Source organism: Balearica regulorum, chromosome 8, assembly GCF_011004875.1.
Source record: "Balearica regulorum gibbericeps isolate bBalReg1 chromosome 8, bBalReg1.pri, whole genome shotgun sequence".
Taxonomy (NCBI): Eukaryota; Metazoa; Chordata; class Aves; order Gruiformes; family Gruidae; genus Balearica; species Balearica regulorum.
The window spans coordinates 31,165,184-31,188,674 of record NC_046191.1 but is presented as its reverse complement, the minus strand read 5'-3'; the positions used below and the strand labels follow the sequence as shown (position 1 = coordinate 31,188,674).

The 23,491-nt window shown below is 47.1% G+C and overlaps 1 protein-coding gene and 2 long non-coding RNA genes across 6 annotated transcripts in view; 2 read left to right on the top strand and 1 right to left on the bottom strand.

Annotated features, from left to right (window-relative positions):
• The window catches only part of COP1 (COP1 E3 ubiquitin ligase), a 128,139-nt gene extending 116,626 nt beyond the window's left edge, over positions 1–11,513 (bottom strand). For 3 of the 4 annotated variants that reach the window (XR_012836637.1, XM_075760456.1, XM_075760459.1), the window contains exons 1-4: positions 11,143–11,513; positions 4,679–4,738; positions 3,008–3,105; positions 1,603–1,679 (exon numbers count right to left, since the gene is read on the bottom strand). Coding sequence is in view for 3 of the 4 variants with exons in the window: in XM_075760456.1 (XP_075616571.1) it covers positions 1,603–1,679; positions 3,008–3,105; positions 4,679–4,738; positions 11,143–11,513 (606 nt within the window). In the remaining variant the exon portion in view is untranslated. The remainder of the gene's footprint in view (positions 1–1,602; positions 1,680–3,007; positions 3,106–4,678; positions 4,739–11,142) is intronic. The other variant, XM_075760457.1, reaches the window with a different exon arrangement.
• Positions 10,237–11,631, top strand: LOC142602809 (uncharacterized). Its single transcript, XR_012836638.1, has 2 exons — positions 10,237–11,044; positions 11,173–11,631. It is a non-coding gene; the product is annotated as an uncharacterized LOC142602809 (long non-coding RNA).
• A 418-nt stretch (positions 11,632–12,049) lies between these two features.
• Positions 12,050–16,449, top strand: LOC142602691 (uncharacterized). Its single transcript, XR_012836454.1, has 2 exons — positions 12,050–14,333; positions 14,627–16,449. It is a non-coding gene; the product is annotated as an uncharacterized LOC142602691 (long non-coding RNA).
• The last annotated feature ends 7,042 nt before the right edge of the window (positions 16,450–23,491 follow it).

Sequence of the window (23,491 nt, the reverse complement as noted above, 5' to 3'; positions counted from 1 at the left end):
AACCCTGCTCTATAAAAGCCATGACACTAGATCAAGATATTTAAATTTGCTAGAACTAGAAACACCATGCAGTCTAAACCAGACATTTTCTAAGAGGTTGTAGCCTATTTCTATTGGCTAGATTAAGAAAAATAAAATATGTAACATCCAGATAGAACACACAACTATCAACAGAACCTGTTGAAACCACACGGACAAAAACCCAATTTCCATCTGGAACAACTGGAAAAAATACATTTTTTTTAAGCAGGTCAACAAGACTTCAAAACAAACTTTAACATACTAATGTACTAGTTAAATGTACTACTGCTGAACTACTCAGAAAGTTTCCAAGATGCCTTAACATGATTTCTTAATGAGATGAATCCATGACCAAGAAACATATTTGCTGCAACGTGTTTTGAATGACTTCTCTTAATACCAGAGTAACACAAGAGCAGAACAGGCACATTAAGGAGCTGGCAGCAAGATTTCTTTTTTTAGAGACATCAGTATTTTTTATTTGCTGCCAAAAAGTAGACACAACACTGCTTTGGGCATGAAGTCATGGTAGAATTCCACTTACTGATGGTTATCTAACATAGATGTATCTACGGGGATAGTTTTTAAAGGTGCACTATGAGAAAGAGTAGAACCATTTTCCAAGAAGTTACTATACATGCCTTCGGGTCAATTGTGTGCATTTTAAACCAGGTATGGTTTATGCATATTTTATATCAAATATGATACATGCATAGTTTATACCAAATATAAAAAACCTAATGTGAGTAGACCAATGAATCCTTAAAGCATGCTCTTTTCTAAAGCAGGCAACTGCTGAAAGCACTACTTTCTGCAATGCAGCCCCTAAATCAGTAACACTTCAATAGAAGGGTTTTTTTAACTGACAAAAATAGGGGCTGCCTGATTTTTAATATTACTTTGCGACCTTATTTATGAATTACAGAAGTCAAGGAAGCCAGACATAGCAAAATATGCTAGTTTCCAGGTTAACGTCATTTTTTTTGATCTTAATGTACAGGAGCATCCACTGCTGCTGTACCAGGGTTTTCATGAATTGAGAACACAGATCGTTCTCCGATTCTGTGACATGAAGCAAGTCTAGAAGATATCCAGGCAGTTTTATCTAGGATCAGAGCCAGAACACCAGTACTCCAAAGGCATCCTTCTCCCTCTTGTGGCTGGTATTAGTTTTCCTCCAATTTCCCTGCAGAACACAGGTTCTCGCATGTGATCAGACAAGCCTGTGGCAACTTTAATCACCTATTACTCTCACTGTAGCTGTAATTTCCAACACTGAATGAAAATTATTACCTTTAAACAAGTGTGCTTCCATGGGTAGTTTCCCAGGTTATATTCAATACATCATATGACACTTAGCTATGCTAACACAGCTTGCCTCTACACGTATATTGCTAGCAGAAAGAACGAGAGTTAACAAGGTTGATGGGATCTAGTGCCACTGATATTGCTATTATTCCCTCATAAAGCAAGTTAAGGCATCAGCTCAACAGTATAATTTCTTCTAAGTTAAGCCACATAATGACACAACTGATATAAAAAGCCATTGAATAAATATAAAGAAAGAAAGTTGGAACATACGGTGCTACTCACTGAATGGTCCAGTTTGAGTCTTTTCTCCTCAGATCTTTGCTTCTGTTTGAGAATAAGTTCATTGACTAAAAAACATAAATAAGACTTCAGAGAAGAGATGGATTTAAAGTTCACTAATCAAGTGTGAAAGACCCTACTTGAATATTTTTACTTTAGTTATTAATTCCACAGTAAGTTTATCAGTAGATGTCTCCTATTTTTTTCTCACCAATTTATTCCTGGATTTTTTTTGTAAAGTGTACAAAGATTATTAAAAAAACCAAACAACCAAATACAAAGCCTACACATTTCCCAAATTGCTTCAACTCCTTTTTCTAAGCACCTATGGCTCTTTGACAAAGCTGTTCAACTCCCAGGCAGAAGTATATCACAGAAGAGTATGAGAGAAATAGAACATTAACTGATTCGCTACAAGCCAAAAACAAGCACAGCTGAAGAGAACAACTTTTTCCTTTAATCATTATGTGCATTTTTAAAGATATATTTTTGCTACAGTTTTATTTCACACCAATTTAGTGAACAGTGCCAAGAAAGCAAGCTAACTTCCACCCTTCGTGCACACATATACAAACTCTTCCCCCTCCAACAGACCTCAAACCCCTGGTTGTAGGTGTACGGAAGCAATGCTCTTTGGCATAACGTATACTTCAAGACCTGCCTCAGCACCATCTTTGGCACAACACACTTGGGTCTAAATCAGGATCCCTGTTTCTGAAGTGTTCCTTGGCTACTGTGGCTTATAATCTATTTACTATTAAATGGGTATCCCAGCACATGAAATCAAGATTTAATTTTAATATTTCACACTGCAATGTGTTTCTTTTGATCTTTTCTCCCCATAACTAAGTTTTAAACTATTTCCAGTTAGGAACACTTCCCTCCTCTGTTTAAGCAGCAATCAATTAGGATTGCGTATAGGTATGTGCATGAATATTTTCGCTGTATCTAATTTACACATACATACATCACACGGCCCTCACTACAGTAGCCAAAAATAGTACAATATGGAATTCAGCCTCCCCTCCTTCAGTGCCCATGCTTTGTAACCAGGGCATGTTCTTGATTAGATGGCAACAGTGCAAGAAAGCAGAAGTAAATAAAGAGATTCAAATCTCTAGCCATCAGAAAAACAACTTCCTTCTGCTTTTCTTTGTATGCAAACAGCAGCAAGTCAGTCTCACTGCTTAACTCGTACAGAACTGCTGGAGGCAGTGGATTATTAACAATTTGTACTACTAACCACTTTTTTTTTTTATAAAAACCACAGTTGACCAAAGGGACGACGTTCGGATTTTATTTTCAATATCCAGAAGCTGGTTTTTTATAGGACAAATTTACAAGTTCCTGCCTTAACAACTAAGATGTTTCTCATGCAAGCAAGCACAGAGCTCACCTAAGAAGTTGGGATAAAGATGATCTATGTTGTCCACAACATAGTTGCACTTGGGACATCTGTTATTGTCCTCCAAGCTCTGGTGAATACATTTATAGCTGTTTTAAAACATAAAATCAAGAAACAAAACAAGTAAGCAAACATGAAGGAACAAAACATAACAAAACATAAGCACAAGGTAAATAATATCAACCTTAGATAATGTGTACTCTGTGTTGCTAGCTAACAGCTGCTTGCCAAGATCCTACACTGGAGTCAAAATGTTCCAATATTAACTCCGAGCATGGTGCAGCAGGAAGACAGCAGAGTTTCTTGGCGAGAATTACAAGAAATATTTAAGTACTTCACTCTTATTTCCCCAAGGATTGTGGTAACATGGATACTTCAGCCACACTTCCATCTCAAATTCAGGCCCCCCCTTCCACAGGTAGAGCTAACAGGCTGCATTATTCAGAAGCAACTCTTCTAGATTAGCCAAATATTTAACAAGCAACATTAAAAACCTATTACACATTTTGAGTAATTGAGCATAGAGGAGACACCTTCACCAACCTCTCATGTTTTCCCCCCACCCCTAGCTGTTTTTCTCACCAGGAATGACTTCTGAGGTGCTCTCTGTTGAGCTGTTAGCTATTTGAGGGACAGAGTCAACTACAAGATGCACCTTAGCATCAGGTTTAAGCATCTCACTAAGAACCTAGCTCACTGTCGACTGCTGGTCGAGCCATCATGTGACAAACATTGCTCTAATCTTTCTAAAGATATGTGAATACTTTTCATCTTGGACTTTAAAAGTTGCAGATCCCAGGGATAAAGTGTTACTATAGAGAGCACAAAATCAGCTGGTATCTTACTTGTTGCAGGTCAAAACATTTCTGAAAGTAACTCAATCTGCTGCTTGAGGAAGTGCTTTATGCTACCAAAATATTATTTCTTGTAAAAGGTAGGCAATTTATTTCCAGTTAACAGACACCATAAGAGTATAATGTACATGGCATATTAAGGCATCACAGTTGAACATTTGTCCCAATCCCTCACTGAGAGGAGGAGCAGCAGATAGTTCCACACCTGCCCCTGGAGGGTTCTTGTACTTCTGCACAAAACATTTGCTCCTTGTGACAGCCAGAGATAACACACTGAGAAATAAGCAGACCTTGGGCCAATTTAATACAACAGAAACACTCCTGAAGCATATCCTCTCTCAAAAAGTTTAAGAGAATTGCAACAGACAACGTGCAAGCCACTTCAAACTGTACAGGGTCTTGCGCAAAGGCAAGGAGGACCTCCCAACACCAACACTCACTCCCATGACCTCTACAGAGGTGGGACCCACTGCTTCAGTGGTAACAGACACCTTCCATTTCCAACAGAGGTGAGCTGACAAGCTTCTGACTCTAGGCACCGCATACCACCAGCAGCTTAGAACCATTTTATTTCATTTTATTTTCTTCAGCAGAAATATGGTGGCACAAATTTTTTTTTGTTTGTTTTAAACACTAATAAGACTTCTTTAAATCTAACCAGTACCCATTATTTAAAGTTTTATTTCAACCTCTTTCTTCAGTGGAGGGACAGAAAAGTAACAAAAACTTGGAAAGAAAGGGATTCACAATAGCATCAGTTCACACACTGCAAGAGATGGACGTTTTGCACAATACAAAAAAAACTTACCAGAAGCTGTGTCCACATTTTGTCATGTAGGCTTCTTCAATCATATCAAAACAGATGGGGCTGAAAACAAAACAATGTTTTTATGTTAAAAAAGGAAGGAAAGCATTACTAATTCAATGCAGCCACCTAATCATGCTTAGGTAATACTTTCTATTTGTAAAATGAAAGAGGACACAGGAGTGCAACAGGCAGTATAAAGATCAAAAGGGCAATCATCAGTTCTTTGAACCCAGAATGATACTGCAGTTTGCTACAATTAGAAACCAGGTAAGTGTTCACTCTTGAAGTTTTCAACAGTTACAAAGCACCCAAACAAAGCCAGAGTACCTTCAACAAGCAGAGGCTGCAGCAGAACCTCCTAACCATCTGTACTAGGTCTCAAACAGAATGTAAAAAACCTGGGTTTTATATGAACAGACATAAGGTATTTATAAATGATACCAAAATTAGTTTATCCTTCCTTTTTTCAGCCAATAGCTATCTATAATTAAAAAAAAAGATGCAAAGAGGCAGAGCAGAACAGAAATAGTAATGATGTCATGAGAACTAGAATTAATAAGCAGGAGGAGAAGGTGCCAACGAGGGGGTGTGCCTGCAGAGCACTGCCAGGCAGCAGGCAGGGCTGAGGCTGCTGAAGAGCATGATGAATGTACAGTGCAACCAAAAGAGGGAACCGACAGTCAAGCACGGTGTTACAAAGTCAAAGAAGATGGAAAGGTAGAATACAGGACTGTTCATAAGGAAGACAGGAATGCAAATGGAAACAAGAGCTTTAGTTGTTTCCAAGATTAGCGACCAAAGCGCTGCCAGGTCTCTAGGAGGGATCCGCAAGGACCAAGCAGGGAACTGAGAAGGATGTGCAAGCAAGCAGTGCTCCGCAGGAACCTGAGCAAGACAAAAGACCTAGGAATTCAGTGAGAGGGGTAGTGGAAGAAATCTGTCTCATCAAGTGGCTGCAACGTGTTTGAAAGGAAAATGAAACCCAAACAAAAGGAGAGATGCACCTTACCAGCTATGGGGATAGCAGCCACAGGAGTCACTGGGAGTAAGACATGCTGCCACATACATCCTCAGGTCTTGGCCAGCTACCCAGTGAGATGCTGTGGACAGCAACGTCAATTCCGCACGTAACATATACGTCAGCTGTGTCACAAGCTTCACCTTGCTTTCAAGTCCTTCCAGAGATCCAAACCCTCTCCTCTCACTCCCACAAGTCCATACCAATCTCAGTTCAGAGAGGTTTTCAGCAGCATTTGTTTTCTTCAGAAACAGCCTCCTCCCACCTTCTGCCAACCAGGCAGCTCCCACAGAAGGAGCTGTTGATAAACTGTTAACAACTTTTGAAAAGCACGAATCTTTCTGAATCTGAGATCAAAAACTCAGACTGAAATAAGCAGTGCTTGACTGAGCAGGGGAGCAGAGCACCTCAATTTCTCCCCTCGTTAGCACTCCACAGAAGTCACTCCCCCTTTCTGTCATCCATTGTAGAGGATACTAACATTTGTTATCCCATTAGGCATTTAATCATAGGAATGAGGAAACAACTCTTAATTAAATACTTAATTTTAAGCCCGTAGACGGGAAGCTGTGGCCCCTGACAATGGGATCCCCCTGCAAATGACCAAAGTGGAAATCATGGATGCCTTGAAAGGTTTGTCTAACCTCACATACAAACCAAATTGTCTTAACTATTCCACAAAATGGTCTGTATAAACACAATGTAGAGGCAAATTAATCAAACCAAAATGCTAGTCTCCAAGTCAACCAAGCCACCAATTCTGTTCCTCAAAAGAAGTCTCCAAAGTAATTAACACGTACCTATCCTCCTTCCACCCTGACAGACCCTTCTCTGCACGTCATTTGTCTAGATTAGCACCAACTTCAGGAGTTCAAGTCACCGCTTCCAAGTTAAGAGTTATTTAGTTTCAAGGCACTGTTTAGTCAGAATAAATTATGACCAAACTTAGCCAACAAGGGTGGATTAGTAAGAGGAGAAACAGGCATCTTTGTATTCTACTAGCTGGCTTTTTTTAAAAGCAAGCCAAAGACTTATGGTTATGCGAGTGTCTGAGGCTGGTTTCTTCCCACTGGTCACGAACAGCTTTAGTTCTTTGCCGCCTTCTAGTCATGCTATATAACATAGTCCCACTCTCTGTATCTTGCTAAAAACTGCTGTTCCCCACAGGGCCAGATGTGGTTTTTCCAGCACACTCCTAATGCTCTGCCTCAAAAAAGCGCAGCAATCAACAAGGCTGTAATGCTCCTCTGTCTGCAATAGGACACTACAAATTAGACCTAAAAAGATTACCTCCTAACACAACAGTCACCCAAGACCATTGTTCCCAAACTTATTCTTCTTCATAGCAGTTTGATTGGAAAAATGACAGAGCCAAAATACTTGAGAAAAAAAAGCAGTCAGAGCCAGCAAATGTAGCCATTCAGCGCCAGGGTCATCGTTAACAGAGCCTGAAGTTTCCATTAAGAACCATTTCCCCCAAAGTGCTCACTGATTTACAAGTGGAAACAAGACTGATGTCTTTTAATACTTACTGAAGCCAAGCTGACTGTAACACATGAAAGTTGCTATGCACCAGTTGTTTTAAGTTAATCTAACACAGAGGGAAGGTTAAGAAAGTAGTGGAGTGATGGGAACTCAAGACATACTACTCCTTGTAGCGTACACTGAAATTGAGAAGCACAGGTATGGTGAAACCAAGGCTTCCCTGCATGAGATTGCTGCTTAACACAAATAGAGAGTAAGAGCTGAGTCAGGTAAAAAGGATGCAAATTACTTCAGCAAGCCAAAAATGTCACTGTACTTTACCAGATACTGATGCCTTATTTACTAAACAGTCATTTAACCAGCACTGCAAAGGCTTACTATTCTTTCTCTGGGGGTTAGACCTCAAACATTTTTAAAATCATTTTAACCAAGTTTTACCAGTGTTTTCAAGGCACCTCTCTAGAGTGCTACTATCACCCTGCTGCTACCCAAACACCCGGCTCTAAAAACTTAGACACATTTCAGATTTCCTTCTGCTCCGCAGCAAACAAGACCCATTACAGTTTCTCCCTCCTATTCCGCTCCTCTGTGGTCTAAGCAGAGACCAGGACTTGCCGCAGGCTCTGTCCTTCACGTGGAAGGTGGCCTGGTTAAAGATCACTACCATTACTATCTGCTCAATATGAAGCTCCAATACAACAATAGATTGTAAACCCATCATTGTACGTGGTATGTAAACAGCTCGCTATGTTTCTAGTTTGCGACCTCCAGGGTCAGTTTGCAGTGTTCCTTACTGGAGAGGTTTGCCAGATCACAAACACATGAACAACTACACTCAGCCCATGCCTGGCATTAACAGGTAACCACCTGAAGAAAGAACTGTTTTTAAAAACCCATGAACCTGCAAGTCCACTTTTAAACATGGTACACAGCCCTTCCCACACCTGAGTGTGCTGGGTGTACCTCTCCAGGTCAGTATGCAACATCCCCTCTTCTGAATGTACTTAATTCTGCCAGAGCTCAGGAACAAGCACTGGTGCAAAGCAACCACTGAAGAGACAGCCTACAGTAAGATCCCCCCCATCCAGGGAGCAAAGTAGACAGGAACTGGTTTTAAAGAGGGAGGGCTAACGTAAGGCCTGGGAGAAGCATACGCAATTACATTGCTGGACAGGAGAAAATCCTCCGATTAGAGGATTCCCCTTCAGATGCTCTCCAGGCAATTGGAAAGAGGCCTGGCTAGAGAAACAGCACAAACTACCTTTAAATTCTACATACTGCACTAAGAGAAACAAAGAGTTCCCCTTTTATAATAAAGTTGTCCAGTAAGTCAGACCTATTTGCTTTCCTGACTAGAGTTCCACATTTCCAGGCAGAGGCTGATACATACCACAAACAGCACACGCTTACAAACTGCTGAGAGTACACTTGCTAAACATTTCACAACCCAGACCAGCAAGGTATGCCAACATTTATGTTAAAGCCTAGGCCCCACATTGCTGAGATAGCACTTTCGGAAGACAGGCAGGGAGGTTGCACACATGAACACTATTTACGGGATTTCCACTTGTACCTTGATGTTTGAAACTCACCCAAACTTCTTTACTCTTTCCCACCTTCAGCCTGGTACAGACAGAATCTACCACTGAGTTTACAGCTGTAGCTAACTGCTAGCAACTCACAGCCCATGTCCAGAAAAATTATCAAATGTTCCCTGCAGCTGGCAGCATCCTGAAAAGTGTCCTTAAGGAACAAAAAAATCCCCAGCATATGGAAAACTTCTGCTTCTCAGACCAAGGTATCCAAAGCTTGTTTAAATCAATTATTTAAACCCACATACACCTGTCTTCTTGGACATTGCTCAAACTTCCAGAGTTGCCCAGTTGAGTTTATTTCTGTAACACATAACTGTATTGCTAACTCAAAAGAAAAAAAAAAAGAGAAAACACTAGCTTCAAATTATAGTATAATATAAGCAAGAACGAGCCCTACAGCCCACAGAAATATACAGCAGTGAAGAACCCAGGTAAGTTAAATATAATCATTGTTTGCTCTTAAAGTTTCTGACCTGCACTTCAATATTACCAATGTGGCTCTTGTAAATACCAAGATTCTGCCCTGATTTTTTTTTTGCCTCAGTTGAGATGTTTTTGCTCTCACTTGTTCAGCCAGCAGCACTCCTCAATGAGGAGAAAGCAGCTAATTACATATTCTCCTTGAAGCATGCACAGTACTTAACCTGCAGAAAAAAAAAAAAAGAACCAAGAAATTCAGCTTCTTGAGCCATCTTAAAATACTTCAGCTGGCCTACAAACTTGTTATGGGTGTAATTTCCCTTCAAACACCCTCCTTTCTACGACAGACAACAAAACGGGAAATGAGAGCTAACTGGAAAGGGAGGGGGAAGGATGGCTGCAGACCACTAGAGCCAGAGCATAACTGCAGAGGGAACAGAAGACACAGGTACTCACAATCCAGTTAACCCCCACGACCAAGAGCAACGCAGCCACCTCCCACACCAAGTGCCCTTAAATCCACCTAACGTGGCCAACAGCCTTCGGCCAGAGCAGGACATCAGCTGATTACAGCTGTGCTCTCATCCCAATTCTGAGCAAACGATTACTTACAGTAATAAGCAGTCTTTTTTTTATTATTATTACTTATTACTAGTAAGAAGTAGTTACTGTTCTTTCTGCCACTAACTTTTTAGCAGCTTCAGGTTCTCACTTCAGTAGTAAGGGTATTTCCTATCTACTCTGCTAGATGGTTTATCAAAGCTGTAAAATCAAGTCTATAGTTTTTGAGACAATGCCTGTCCTGTAGCAAAGCCGAACATCCAACCCTCACCCGTAAGTCAGAGCTGTCAAAGTCATCTTGGAGGCTGTGCCCCATTTCTCTTCCTCTTTTTTTTTTTTACAGTTTCTTCCTGAAACATGACTTTCCTACAACTCACACTTCTTTCCAGTATCCCTTCACTGTTTGTCTGTCTCCGATACGAACACTTACCCCTACTTTCTGTTCTCACATTTTAGTACATCCAACCAGCTATAAAAATCAAGCCTCCTCCTTATGTTAGAAGGTTTGAAACGCATTAGCAATGGGCTGTCTTAAAACTGCAAATTACCAACAGTTCCCAAATCACACGTTGCAGTGGGCCTTGGTCTATCGCTACTGCTGAAAGGGTATTTCCAGCTACAAACCGCAATTTTGGCCAAACATCAGAAGGGCAGCATCTGCATGGCTTCAAGAAAAACCTTTATCCCATCACCACCAAAATTTCCCACTCATCTGGTTTTAGGTGCCAGACTGACACAAACATTATTGCTGTTTAAACCAGCCAACCTTCCCCAGCGAGGGAGGCAAACTCAACGCCACCTTTGCTGGATCTATCAACCACCACGAGAGTCCTTAGATCCCCATCCAAAGGGGCACAAAGTTCTCCATCAGCTCCTCTTCCCAGGCTCAGAGCAAGGCAGCAGCAAGGCTCCGGAGGGGCCATCTCACCCGCCGGAGGCCTGAGCCCCTCCGGCCCCTGCCGAGGCTACCACCGCCCAGGAGAACAGGACGTTTGCTTGCGATGTCAACACTTTATGAAAAAACACCTCATGTTGCGGGTCCTTTCCGATAAGTTGGGCTGCTCCAGAGCGCACCCAAGGAGGAACCTGCTGGGAACATCCTGATTTTGCTTAAAAACAGAGAGAGTGAAAGCAACGTTGCTACACAGGGCCAAGAAGCGAACGGATAGCCACGGCGGGGGGGAACCCCGGAGCCACACTCCCTCCCGGGCAGCTGGACGCACCGACTCCTCTTTCCCCTCAGCGAGCCCCTGAGGGGCCGCTGCTGGCTGCTCCGTCCTCCCGCCAGTATTTTACACCCCGCCGGGTTTCCCGGCGGCATGGCGGCGCTCCGGCTTCCCTCAGTGGGATAGCGGGTGCCGCTATCGCGATATACCGCAACTTACCAGACGAAGTCGTTGCTCTTGTCCTCGTAGGAGTTGATGAGCCCGTTGCAGAGCGGGGTGAGCAGCGGCCTCTTCCTGCTGCTGCCGCCGCCCGCCCCGCTACCGCCGCCTCCTCCGGAGGAGCCGGAGCCGCCACCGGGCCGGGCCGCCGCCGCCAAACGGGCCAACCCGGCGCCCGAGCCCGACACGGCGGCCGCTACCAGCACAGGCCGCGCCGCCGCGCCGCCCGAAGAGGACGAGCCCGGCGCCATGGCCGCCGAAGAAGAGGAGGACGAGGAGGAAGAAGAAGAAGAAGAGGAGGAGGAGGAGGAGGCCGGGGTGGCGGTAGCGGGCGGCGCGGCGGGGTGCGGCGGCGGGCGGCTGCCCGACATGCCGAGGCCGGGCCGGGGCGGGCGGAGCGGGGCCGACGGCGGAGCGGCCTCAGCGCATCCCCGCGCGCGCGGCGCCGCAGGAACAATAAAGTTCGTTCAAAGAAAAAAAAAAAAGGGGGGGGAAGCAGAAGAAGAAAAAAAAAAAAAAGAAACACACCCGCCCGCGCGTCCCCGGCCCGGCGCTTGTTCAAGCTTTATTGACAGGCGGACAGCCCGCCGCGCATGCGCGGCCTGGGGCGGGGCTGGGCTCCCCTCGGGGCGGGGCGGTGGATCCCCGGGCCCGGCCTCCCCTCGCCGCCGCCGGCCCCGCACGGCTCCTGGGGCCCGGCCTCCCCTCGCCGCCGCCGGCCCCGCACGGCTCCTGGGGCCGGGCCTCCCCTCGCCGCCGCCGGCCCCGCACGGCTCCTGGGGCCGGGCCTCCCCTCGCCGCCGCCGGCCCCGGGCCTCGCACGGCTCCTCGGGCTCTGAATCCCCACCGGCCGCCGGTTAGGGGCCGTGTGGAGCCTGGCTGCCCCGGTGAGGGCTGTAAGCAAGGAGGCATTGCCCCCCGACAGCGCGTCGCCATCGGAGTGCGGCAGAGCTGGAAGGCTGTCACCCCCCCCTCAGACACCGTCCCGCCGCACCGCAGACGGGTCCCAGGAAGGGGCAGGACCGGCCCGTGTCTCACGGGGTGCCCTCACCCGCGGTTCCCGCCTCCGAGCGCACCCCGAAAAACCTGCTGAGCTTTACCCTGCCCAGCCCCGCGAAAGGCACCCAGGTCACGGGTTTTGCTTGAGCCAGCTCTCCTCGCTGCCTGGGCGGGTGGCATTGCCACTCACCAGACCCACGGGGTGTTCCCGTTTCCCCACGGTAGCCGGGCAGGGAAAGTTAATGAATTACTAACGAATGATGCCCCAGAGATGTTTTGGGGGTTAAGGGAAATGCTACCCCCCCCAGACCCAAGCTTTTGCGAGCCAAACTGAAGGGTTCATGGAACACAGCGCTTGCCGACTCCTCAGCTTGGCCAGAAGTACTGCAGAGATACCTGTTGGTTCCCTTCGTTTCTCTTCCAACAACCTATAGACGCGTATCGCCTGCTTTGCATGGAGTAACTGTATTGTCTGCCGTCAGCTTTGCCTGGCCAGGGTTAAAGAGGCAGCTGGTGAAACTCCAGGCCATTCCCTGAGGAAGGTAATCCTAAACCCAGGTATGGGAAAACGCCCAGAGAGATCAGCTCTGCAGCACTCCTCCCAGTACAGATTGCAGAGAGAGCCTTTAGTGGGCTGTAGAACCAGTACGAGAGCTGGTAAAACTGGTCTGAGAGGGGGGAAAAAAAAAAAAATCAAGGTGGCTTCAGGTAGGCAGTGTTGGTCAGGAGACCTCTCTGGCGTGTAGCAGGGACGCTGGATGTCCCCAAGGCAGCGCAGGGAAACACAGCTCTTGATTTACTCTGGAGATGCTGCTGCAGGTGGAGAGCTGCGGAGTGCTCCTCCTGACCTGGCCTCTCGGCTGTGCCAAACGCCGATGGGTGTTCACCTCTGTGTATTTACCCCTAGCATTGAAAAACAAAACCCAAGACACTGAACCCAAACCATCTCTCTGAGGAATGTTAGTGTGTAAAGGTGGATTGGTGCAAGCCAGGAAATTCAAGGACAGCTTCTCTTTAAGACCCAGGTCGGTAGACTTAACCTTTACAAGCTGGCATCTGCCACTATAGTCACTCCCATGATTTAACCCTTTGTTGCTGTTAGTAAAAAGTTTCCTTTTTACAGTTTTTGGTGTTCTTTTTGGTGTGGGTTTGGGGTTTTTTAAGCCATTGTGTTTCCCTGCTTTCTATAGATTTCCTTCTGACTGGCAGGTCTCAGGACTAACTCCATAAAGACATTGAAACACATCGATTCCCCCTGTTTTCAGTGGAAGCAAAAGAGAATTGCCTAAATACCTTTCTTTGAGCCTGACTGTTGGTGTCTGTGTACATCATATTTCCTTGTCTTCCAGAGGGACCAAAAGCTTTATGGATGAGCATCTGTAATGGATTTTTAGGTTTCCAAGGGAAGAACAAAGTAGTAGTAAGCAGTAGTATTGGCAACAGCACGTCTGCGTGCTTCATGTGTACTGAAATACTGGCTGATCCCTGAAAAGCCTTGCTATTCTTTGATGCCATTACTGACTGTTCTCCAGGGAGGGAAAAATGACACAGGTAAAAGCTGTTAAAGATCAAATATATGCTCACTTATGCTTGTATGTAACTGGCCTTCACAACACCACCCACACCCGCGGGCCTGGCAGTGAGTGTGGCACCTTCAGCACCGAAGGACCAACTCCCTAATACCTGAGCTTTAGGATATCGTCAGCGAGCTCTTGGAGGCCCTCTAAGCGAACACCTTCTCCTCACTGCCGTGACGCATACTGAACAGCCTCTGGCTTCTGCAGACATTTCTTTCCAGTTCCAAGATCAATGTATGCAGCCTAAGGGAAGATTAGCTGCTACTTCCCGGAGATACCTGTGCATTGTACCGGGATAAAGGACATGGATAAAGTCTCCCGGTTTTAAAGTTCACCACCGCTGGAGCAGTGAAAATGAGCTCTAAGAATTAATTTGCTACAGTCCAAGTATCGACAGCACTGTTATTAGACTCAATGGCAGGGTACAAGAGTGAAAGACGATACATCAGCTGTAAAAGGTTTTTCTCTGTCTCTTCCAGCCTGCAGCGTGCCAGATGCTTGGTCACCTCGGGGCTGGGATCCCGCACTGAAGCACAACTCGTGATGGGTTCAGGACAGAGGGGAGAGTCCTGGCGTGGGGATGCCTGTGTCCTCGTGTAGCACGCTCTTCCTAAGGTCCTGCTCAGGTTCAAACCTGTCCCCAGAGGATTGCTTCTGTTTCCTTGCTTAATCTGGGTATTACCCTTGTATCTCTTCTTAAAGGAGATACCTCCTGCCCAGCCAGTAAACATGACCCATATCTGACTGACCTGAAACTTAAGCTGAAAACAAATCAGTTACTCGGGGATAAATTGTCTCCAGCTATAGCCCTTAGCGATTACTTTATACAAAGAAACCGGTATTTCTGGCAGGCGTACATTTTGGAAGATGGCTGTAGTAACCTGCTCTTATTTTTCTGTATTTTCCAGCCTCCGAAGCCAGTCACTGACCACGTCCCGAGCAGGAAAGTACCAATTCTGATCCTGCGCAAAGAGGGATGACACACTTCCCATGGTGTTAAAGGAAGGAGCAGACAAGTACTGTCTATAGATGAATGAACCTTAATAGCAATGTAGATTCTGCTCTTCTGGGTACATAAATTCTACTTATTATAAGCCCCGAGTTTGTGACATTTATGACTGCAGCTCCATTTACCTGTGCAAAAGGCAGTTGCAGCTGTGATGCCCGGTGGTAGCACAGCCGCAGAAATCATTAAGGACGCTCTACATGGATCGCCATGCAGGGAGAATGAGACTTCTTCCACGCAGAGTGATGCGTGGGCCAGATGTTCGGGGGAAGTGACAGTCACCTCCCGGGCTCCGTTTCTGTCTGCTGGTGACTCATTAGGAAAATTACTTCTGCTTCCGTTTCTGAGCCTGTTGCTGCCACCTAATTTCCACTGGGTCCGTTAGTCCGTTCAGGAACGCAGCAACCCCTGCTAGGAACTGCTACCCTGGCTTGGGAATTGCTGCTCCAGAGGTCATTAGAGAGCTTTATTAATAATCATTGCATTAACCTCCCAGCTAGCCAGTGACAGAAATGCCATTTCTCCCATTTTATAGCTGAGAAAAATGAAGCGTAGACAGATTCATCACCTGGTTACAGAGTTGATGGGAACTCTTAATGCTCCATAAATCTGAAAATTAGGCTGTCAGCAACTTCTCCTAAAGCTAACCTGCAGCAAAGCTATCCAGGAAACCCAGTTCCTACCCATCAGGTACAATCCCTCCCCAGTTTACTGGGAGAAACCTGGGCACATCTCTTCGAATTTCAGTTCCTGCAGACAGACACAGAGGTGGGGGGGGATCACGGTCAGACGGGGGAAGAGAGCTCAGTGCCCCCCACCCACAGCAGGCATCTCCTCTGCAGGGCAGCGGTACAGGGGAGAGCCCCGAGGAAGGGGCACGATGCACTTAATGACCGTGTTTTGACAGAGGGGTAGGAACTAATTGCTCTTAGAGCAACCCAGGTCTGGTCATCACCTGAAACTTGACTGTGAAAGAATATTTCGTTATTAAAATCTACGATTTAGGGTAACTCAGGCTGCTTGGGATGTGAGTGCAGCAGGAACTGTAGAGGACCGGGTTGGTTGGTTGTCTTTTTAATTTCTTTTTGAGTTCAATAGTGCAGAAGCAAGTAGTGCTTGGAGGGAGGATCCTTAGCAACATCTATTATAGTTAAGATTATATAGAGTTATTTTAAAAAAAAAAAAAAGGATTTTTTTTCGATGCTTTATAACAATACCTTTGCCACTCGCAGATGGAATTTTATGCACCAGCCTCAGGCTAAATCCAAGTTAGTGTAGAGATTTTGAACAAAAATGGTTTAAGCATTTTCAGAAATGAAAAATCAGCAAAATAAAATATTAAAATTTACTGCTGTGTTTAAGGAGCTCTGATACTTTAAAGCAAAAAAAAAGAACCCAAACCACCTAAAAAGGAAAAAAAGGGTATCTGGGAGAAGTGTCGTTGTCATCTTTACACTGCAAACTACATCACTCAGGCCTTCTGAAAAGGCATTTGACTTGACTGAACTAAAATGAGGTTAAAATCATTTGGTGATTCTTCTGTAGTGCTGAAATACTGTCTCCAAAGATTCCACACGTTAACAGAAACCCGAAGAGAGATGCACATGCAGCTGCCGTTTCAATGTGTGTGCGCTGAAGCAAAGCTACAGAGGAGCCCGACTTCATTTCTGACCCACACAAGCAGAAATACCTGACTCACTGCTCAGAATTACGAAATTCCCTTTATAGAGGGGAAAAAAAAAGATCCCGTCTTGTTATTAAACACCACCCTGTAGTGCACGTGCCAGGGGTAGAGTCAAGGTTCCTTTATGGCACGTCCTTTCGCTCTCTCTTTGACCTTGTATTCAAAGAGTGAGCTTTCTAGGCAAATATTACTTAAACCCTCCGCTCGGCGTAAGCAGGGCTAGAGATGGTTTCTCTGTCACACAGGCTTGGCCCGCCCTCGGTCTGTGCAAGCCCAGGTCCGTCTCGGGACATTGCAGCACTGCCGAAGCTCGCTGGTTCTCACACCGTTCCTTACCCGGCGTACCTGCTCCCACCCACGCCCCCCAAACCCGGCCAAACTCAGCCCCTGCTATCGCTCCCGCTCTCGGCTAATACGCCGTGCCTAAATAACATCCATGGGCAGATTGAGTCCTTGTGTAACCGTACTAATCATTTTAATAAAGATGAATTTAGCATCTCTGTCCAGGGTGATTTCTTTCCCCAAAAATATGATTGGCACTGATGTAGTTTATGTGCCCTTATCGTATGGAACAGGTCTATTCGGCGGCTTGCGATTGGTTTTTTTTGGGGCATAGCATGTGCTGCTATCTCCTGTGAACTCCTTCTGTTATGTTACAGCCAGCAAAAGTCGTCTGTCTTTAGTGTCGCCACCTGTTTTACTGCACGGATTTACTCCACGGCTTGCAAGAGTTGATGGTTTTTTGCAGCCCCGACTGCCTAGATCTGGCGTTTGCCTGAGCCACGTTGCTCTGCGGTGTTTTTTAGGGAAGCCTGTGCCTGGCCCGGGTGGTTATTGGGGCAGTCTGGAACAAGTGAGCTGTAAGAATTAAAAAAAATTAGGAACTGAAACATATATAGAGATATCTGTTGTTCAGTATGTTCAAGCCTGTTGAATGACCGTATTAGGGCTGACCAGCCTGAATATTTTCCGGTCCATTTTCATTCGTTGGGGCTGATTTTCCTGCTGCAGACCAATGGGTATTGTAAAATTTACCCTTCTACAGAAGGCAGTTACCAACGAGGGCATTTTAGGGTGTGATCCACTGACCTGCTGATGATTTCCAGCCCGGGGAATTCCACGCTGCCCTGTTGCCTCTGCCAGACGTGAGCTCTGCCCGCAGAGGTGAGCTTTTCCATCTAGCCCGTGTGCTATTCTCCAGTGCCCAGATCAAACCCGTGCTGGGCACGGGGAAATTTCTAGTTCATCTCCTCCTTCACGTAGGCAATAAAATGATGTCTCTGCTGGCTATCTGGTGAGAAAAATTACCCTAAGGCCTTTGGAGTTGGCAAATGAAAGTTGCCGTCTGACCCAACCCAAAGATCCATACACGGGTACGGGCCGCTCCTGCCCTCTGCTCGCTGGAGCACGCTCTGCTCTCCTGCGTCACCTCCGTCACCCGCAGCCCAGGATGACCCACAGTGCTGCTGTCTTGTTGCTCACAGGCCAGATTTGTCGTGATTAAAAAGACATAAAGTTGTGCCTGCTCTCATCCCTCCCTGCGCACGTGCTCGGGGAAACGCAGTGCGGTGCCCAGGCTGGATGCCAGGGGCTGTGCACAAAATTCAGCGCCTCAAGTCCTCACCACCCCTGGCCCTCACCCACCGATCTACACTCCCGACACCCTAACCCAGCCAGGTCTCCCTTTCATTTTTACTACCCCCTACACATTTCTTCATGCAACCCTGGAGTCCCCAGACGTGTGTGCATCACTCTCTTCTGGTTGTGCAACCTCCGTGCTCTTATGGCTGCTTTTATTCTTCAAACTGAAACAGGGGAGAAAGATTGGCAGCTGTCAAATCCTCTGTGTCTCCCCCCATATGAACATGGAGGGGGGCAAAGTCCTTGCTTAGTGCCTGCTTTGGAAGCAGATTCCCGTGAAGAGCAAGCAGGCAACAGCTCCGTCACTGTGGTGGTGAGCCTGGAGGTCTGACCTTCAGCAGAGAAATAGAGGAGAGGCAGGAAAAAGGAAAAAATGCCCCTGCATGCAGCATCACGGCAGGTGCCAGGACCCTGGGGGCACCAAAAAGCCTCGATTGCCCTGAGCAGCCTGGGCTGGGACCCCCACCCACGCACCCTCTGGCCATTGGCTCCAGGGCTGTATTTAAGCTCAGGCCTGGCTTTTTCCCCCCTGTTTGGGATGTGGTGCTGTGGTTCTTCTCCCTAGTTCTACCTGGAGTCTGTGCTGTTGGTAGCTGGTCTCCAGTCCTGCTTCATCTTCTGCTGCTCCTAGATGGACCCAGGACCTGCCTCCTCTGCCGTGTTGGGGTGCGTGGATGGACCCTGTCACCAGCACCCAGCCCAACCCGCTGTGTTCAGGTCCCATGGGGCTGCGCTCTGGCTGGTGAGTGCTGTTCCGGGGTCACCTTGCCTCTGGGCTGGTTCCCCTTGCATGGGGCAGCTGTGTTCCTGCTGTTCCCTGACTCTTGGTGCAGCTGTGGCAGTGTCCTGGCTGCTTTCCCTGCCTGCTTTCTCGTTGCTAAGGTGGGTGGCTGGTGGGTCACAGGGTTTAGTCTGGCAGGAACCCCCCAAGAGAGCCAGGTTTGGGCAAGCTGGTGGATGGCTGGCAAAACTGCTTGGTTTCCTTTCTGTTCCCTGGCTCCTTTTTTTTTAAACTAGGGTTTAAAAAAAGCCTTCTGTGGCCTTGCTGCCTCCTTTGAGATGCTGCAGCATCCCTGCATTGCTTTGCTTGCCCTCTGCCAGGAGTTGTATTCTCCCCCCAGCCCTGCTTGAGGTAGGGCACAACTTGGGGTGTCACAGCCAAGGGGGGGTCTGGAGAAGCTGCCCTCCCTGGGACAACCTTCAGCCCAGGAGCTGACGATATCTTCAGGGCAGCAGTACTCTGAAATGCTTTATTAGCATCAGGGGGCTCGGCTGGGGATGAGAAAGCCCCCCCCTGCGCCCCAGGGGAGAGGATGGGTTTGGGAGAGACCTGCTTCTTCTCACTACCAGCGCTTACCATCAGAGGGCAAGCTCAGCCCAGGCGAAGATGCTCCGTTCGCGGTTACCGCAGCCTGCTGCTTCCCAGACCCATCTCTGCCAGGTGGTGACAAAGGAAAGGCAGAAAGGCAGGCCTCTCCCCGTCCCTCTCGCAGGGGACACATCCAGCTTCCCACCTCTGCCTGCTGCCAGGAAGGGCTCCCCTCCCTGTCCCCCCCCCCCCCAAGAGCAAGTCGTGCTTTGCAGGAACGCCCCAGCCTGCAGCGAGGGGCAAGGATGATGCTGTGAGCTCCAAGTTACATCAGTTTAATACAGAAGAGTGTCACAGAAAGCAGCAGGTTTGTGCTTTAGCACCCCAAATATAATATAACATTTCCTAGCCTCTCCTCCTCCAGCAGAAACTGTATTTGTGGCTGAGAACAGAGTTGGAGCAACATGTGGAAAAGCGGTGCTGGCTGGTGCTTGCTTTCTATCCAGCATCTTGCTGCTCTCCAGAGCCACCTGTGAGCGTGGCTGCACAGCCCCAGCAAAACCAGTGGCATTAAGGTAACCTCTGTGGGAGTGGTGCCTCTCAAGTGCTTCAGATGCATCCAGGAGCGGAGCAAACTGCTTCACGTTACTGCAGCTCCGAGCTCTCCCAGGAGCCCCGTGTGCTGGCATGTGGTCCCAGCTGCCAGCCCCAGACCCTCTGTGCTTCCCAGGGCATTTGGTGAGGATTTACATCTTGCCAGCTCCCCCCCTTTACCTCTTCCAATGAATCTCAGTCTTAATCCACGCCCCCATCGTTGCCCAGAGTCTTCCTTTAAAAAGCCTGACGCTGGAGAGCTTTTCAGAGGGGAATAATGAACCAGACGCTTTCCCGGTGTCTCTCTTTGTTTTTACAGCCGTGGGTCTCCCCTGAGGACAGAGAGCCCTTTGTACTACATGGGGTCCCCTTACAAAAGGGGGCTTGTGAACAGAGCATCCTCCCGTTGGGTACGACATCAAACTGATTTTTTTTTTCCACCTGCCCTCTTAGGCACAGCCAGTGTGAAAGCCCTTTCTGCATGCAGGGGACGGAGCCAATAGCTTTAACCTTGGAGAGGCATGTATGTAGGATCGCTCGGTGCCATCCGGCTGCCCGCCCTCTGGCTAGCTGAAGGGTAAACGAAGGGTTAACCTGGTTGTCATCTTCTCCCCTGCCCAGCTGATATTTGGAGCGAAGCCACATTTCATTCTCTAGATGGCCAGTAATTGAATAAACTCTGCATCTCAGTGAATTTAAAACCAAGACAGGAGCTCTCCCCACCAGAAGTCGATATGGTTTGTCTAACAGGGATTTTTGTCTGGAGTTAATGCTGTAGCTGCCTCTTCCAGGGGACGAGGCCATGCTTGTGAGCTGTCGATTTTTGCCTGCTACAGGGCTTTAAATTTAGGTGTCTCTGTGCATAAAGGAGATTCCTGTTTCTGTTCCCTGCTAAGGGTGAAATCTAGGGCTACAGCCTCAAATAGCCTTAAAATTGCTAAACCTTCGTAACTTGCTGATGGTTTGGTGTTGCCCAGGATCCTCGCCCAGGGAACACAGGGAAAGAAAGGCAGCGGGCTGTGTGTACTGCTCAGGTGCCTGACTCTGCTTAGATCACGGTGTGGATGGAAAAAAGCAATGTGATGTAGCTAATTAACATCACACTAATTAAATATTGGGTACTCCTCATGTACCCTTGCAATAAATCACTCTTAATCTCAGGTGGCAAATTTACTCACTGTCACTTAATATGCAGGACCTAAAGAAAGCTGTCTCCTGCAAAGCTGATACTCGTGATTTATTGAGCTGTTTAAAATATATTTGCTTTGGTCCTTCTCTGTATCCGCTTTTCACAGATATTCAAACAAATGCCTTTGAGTCTGGGAACCAGCAGCTTTTTGGCACGTGTTCTTTTTGCAAACAGGGGCATTCACACCAGAAATGCGGTTCTAGGATTTCATAGCCACGCGATGGGTAGGCAGAGATGCGCCGCGCGATCTGTGCCGCATCACAAATACCTGGCACAGCTTGTGCTTCAAACTTCACTGAGCTAAATAATTGCACGGAGCTGTTTACTGTCAATCTGCTGACTGCATGTTATTAATAGGAGAGATGGAGTGAATAATTAGGACTAATGACTAAATTAGAGAAAGTTGTCATCTATTCATGAATAGTTTGCAGAGAGAGGCAGTGTTCAACAATTAAACTGATAGGCAAAAATGATTCATTCCTCTTTGCAAACATGCTCTACATTATGCCAATACATAAACACCCACACCTGGCCTGATGTGGAGAGTTCAGCTTCCCCCAGCCCCATTTTGGCACTCAAAGTGGTGTGATGGGATTGCCAGAGGTCCTGGGGATCCCCTGCCCCACTGAGCTTCTCTACCAGGCTTTGGAGCTGAGCATCTTTAGGAGAGCAGAGGCATCTATCTAAAGTAAACCATGATCTGAGGGTTGTAGAATGGTTTGGGTTGGAAGGGACCTTAAAGATCATCTAGTTCCAACCCCCTGCCATGGGCAGGGACACCCTCCACTAGCCCAGGTTGCCCAAAGCCCCATCCAACCTGGCCTTGAATGCTTCCAAGGATGGGGCATCCACATTCTCTGGGAAACCTCTTCCACTGTTTCACAACCTTCTTTGTAAGCAATTTCTTCCTTATCCACCCTCTTTTAGTTTAAAGCTGTTGCCCCTTGTCCTATCACTATAGGCCCTGGTAAAAAAAGTCTCTGTCTGTCTTATAAGCGCCCTTTAGATATTGAAAGGCCTCAATAAGGTCTCCCTGGAGACTCTTCTTTTCCAGACTGAACAACCCCAACTCTCTCAGCCTGTCTTCAGAGAAGAGGTGCTGCAGCCTTTGGGTTGTTTTGGTGACCCTCTAACAGGTCCATGTCTATCTTGTCCTGGGGACCCAAAGCTGAATGCAGTACTCCAGCGGGGTCTCACGAGAGCAGAGGGGGAGCATCCCCTCCCTGGACCTGCTGGCCATGCTGCTGGTGGTGCACCCAGGACACAATGGCCTTTCTGGGTCGTGAGCATATGTTGCTCACTCGTGTCCAACTTGTCACCCACCAGTATCCCCAAGTCCTCTTCTGCAGGGCTGCTCTCAACCAATTCATCTGAGTTTGGGCTCCTGTCTTGGATGCTGGCAATCATTTTGTGGAGTTGGAAGAAGCGTAATGTTTTCAGCTGCCTCAAACACTGAAAACTTACTGTGTGAGTATGGGAAAACTAGCCAGCATGGGGAGACCTGGGAGGCTGGGGCAGTTTCACCAAGAGGAAAGACAGCTGAGGGGAGGGTACAGAAACAGACTCCAAATACACCCAAAACCACCAGTGAAGAAATAAACTGTCCCTTGAGGAAAAGGCAAGGCATAATTGGTGTAAAAGAATTAGGAAGAACTGAGGAAACCCCTTTCTGCTAGGAAAAAAGTGAAGCTGTAGGAGATGTTTTTGTGGGGAGTCCCCTTTGCTGGCAGGAGGATCCAACCTTACTGCTGAAGCAGCTATGGGGGAAATGCCAAATGAGTTTCACCCCATGAACTGGGATGCTCTGCTGGTTTTTCTCCTGGCACTTCATTGAAGGTGCTTTGTCCTTCCACATGCAGCAACTGTGGAGGATAATGTGTGGCAGTGGATCTTGGCGATGGGAATGTTTGGAAAGCAGGGAAGACTTGCAAAGGTACAGGTGGGCACCAAGGGGAAGGATTCACTTTAGCCAGCTTCAGCTATCCAAAAGTTAGTTGTTGCATCAAAAGCCGTTGTCCAAGATCCCTTGATGGCCAAAGGACTGAACGAGCAACTGTCTGAGTGATTCATCCCATTTAAGCCAGTTGCCTCAGATACCTGGGATAAATCAACCTCTGGACTGAACTCTTGCTCATCTCTTGACTCACCAGAGAGGAAGCCTGGATGATTTGCTTGCATTAGACAACCAAGCAAACCAAGCAACCTTATAGATATCTGGTGTGAGGTGAATTCAACCTGAGTGTTACAGGGATTTTCCATGGAACTGCCAAGGTGAGGTCAGGTACCACGGGGTCTGCTGAACCTGTAAAAACCCTCTCTAGACTGTCCCAGGCTGAGCGATGTCCATACA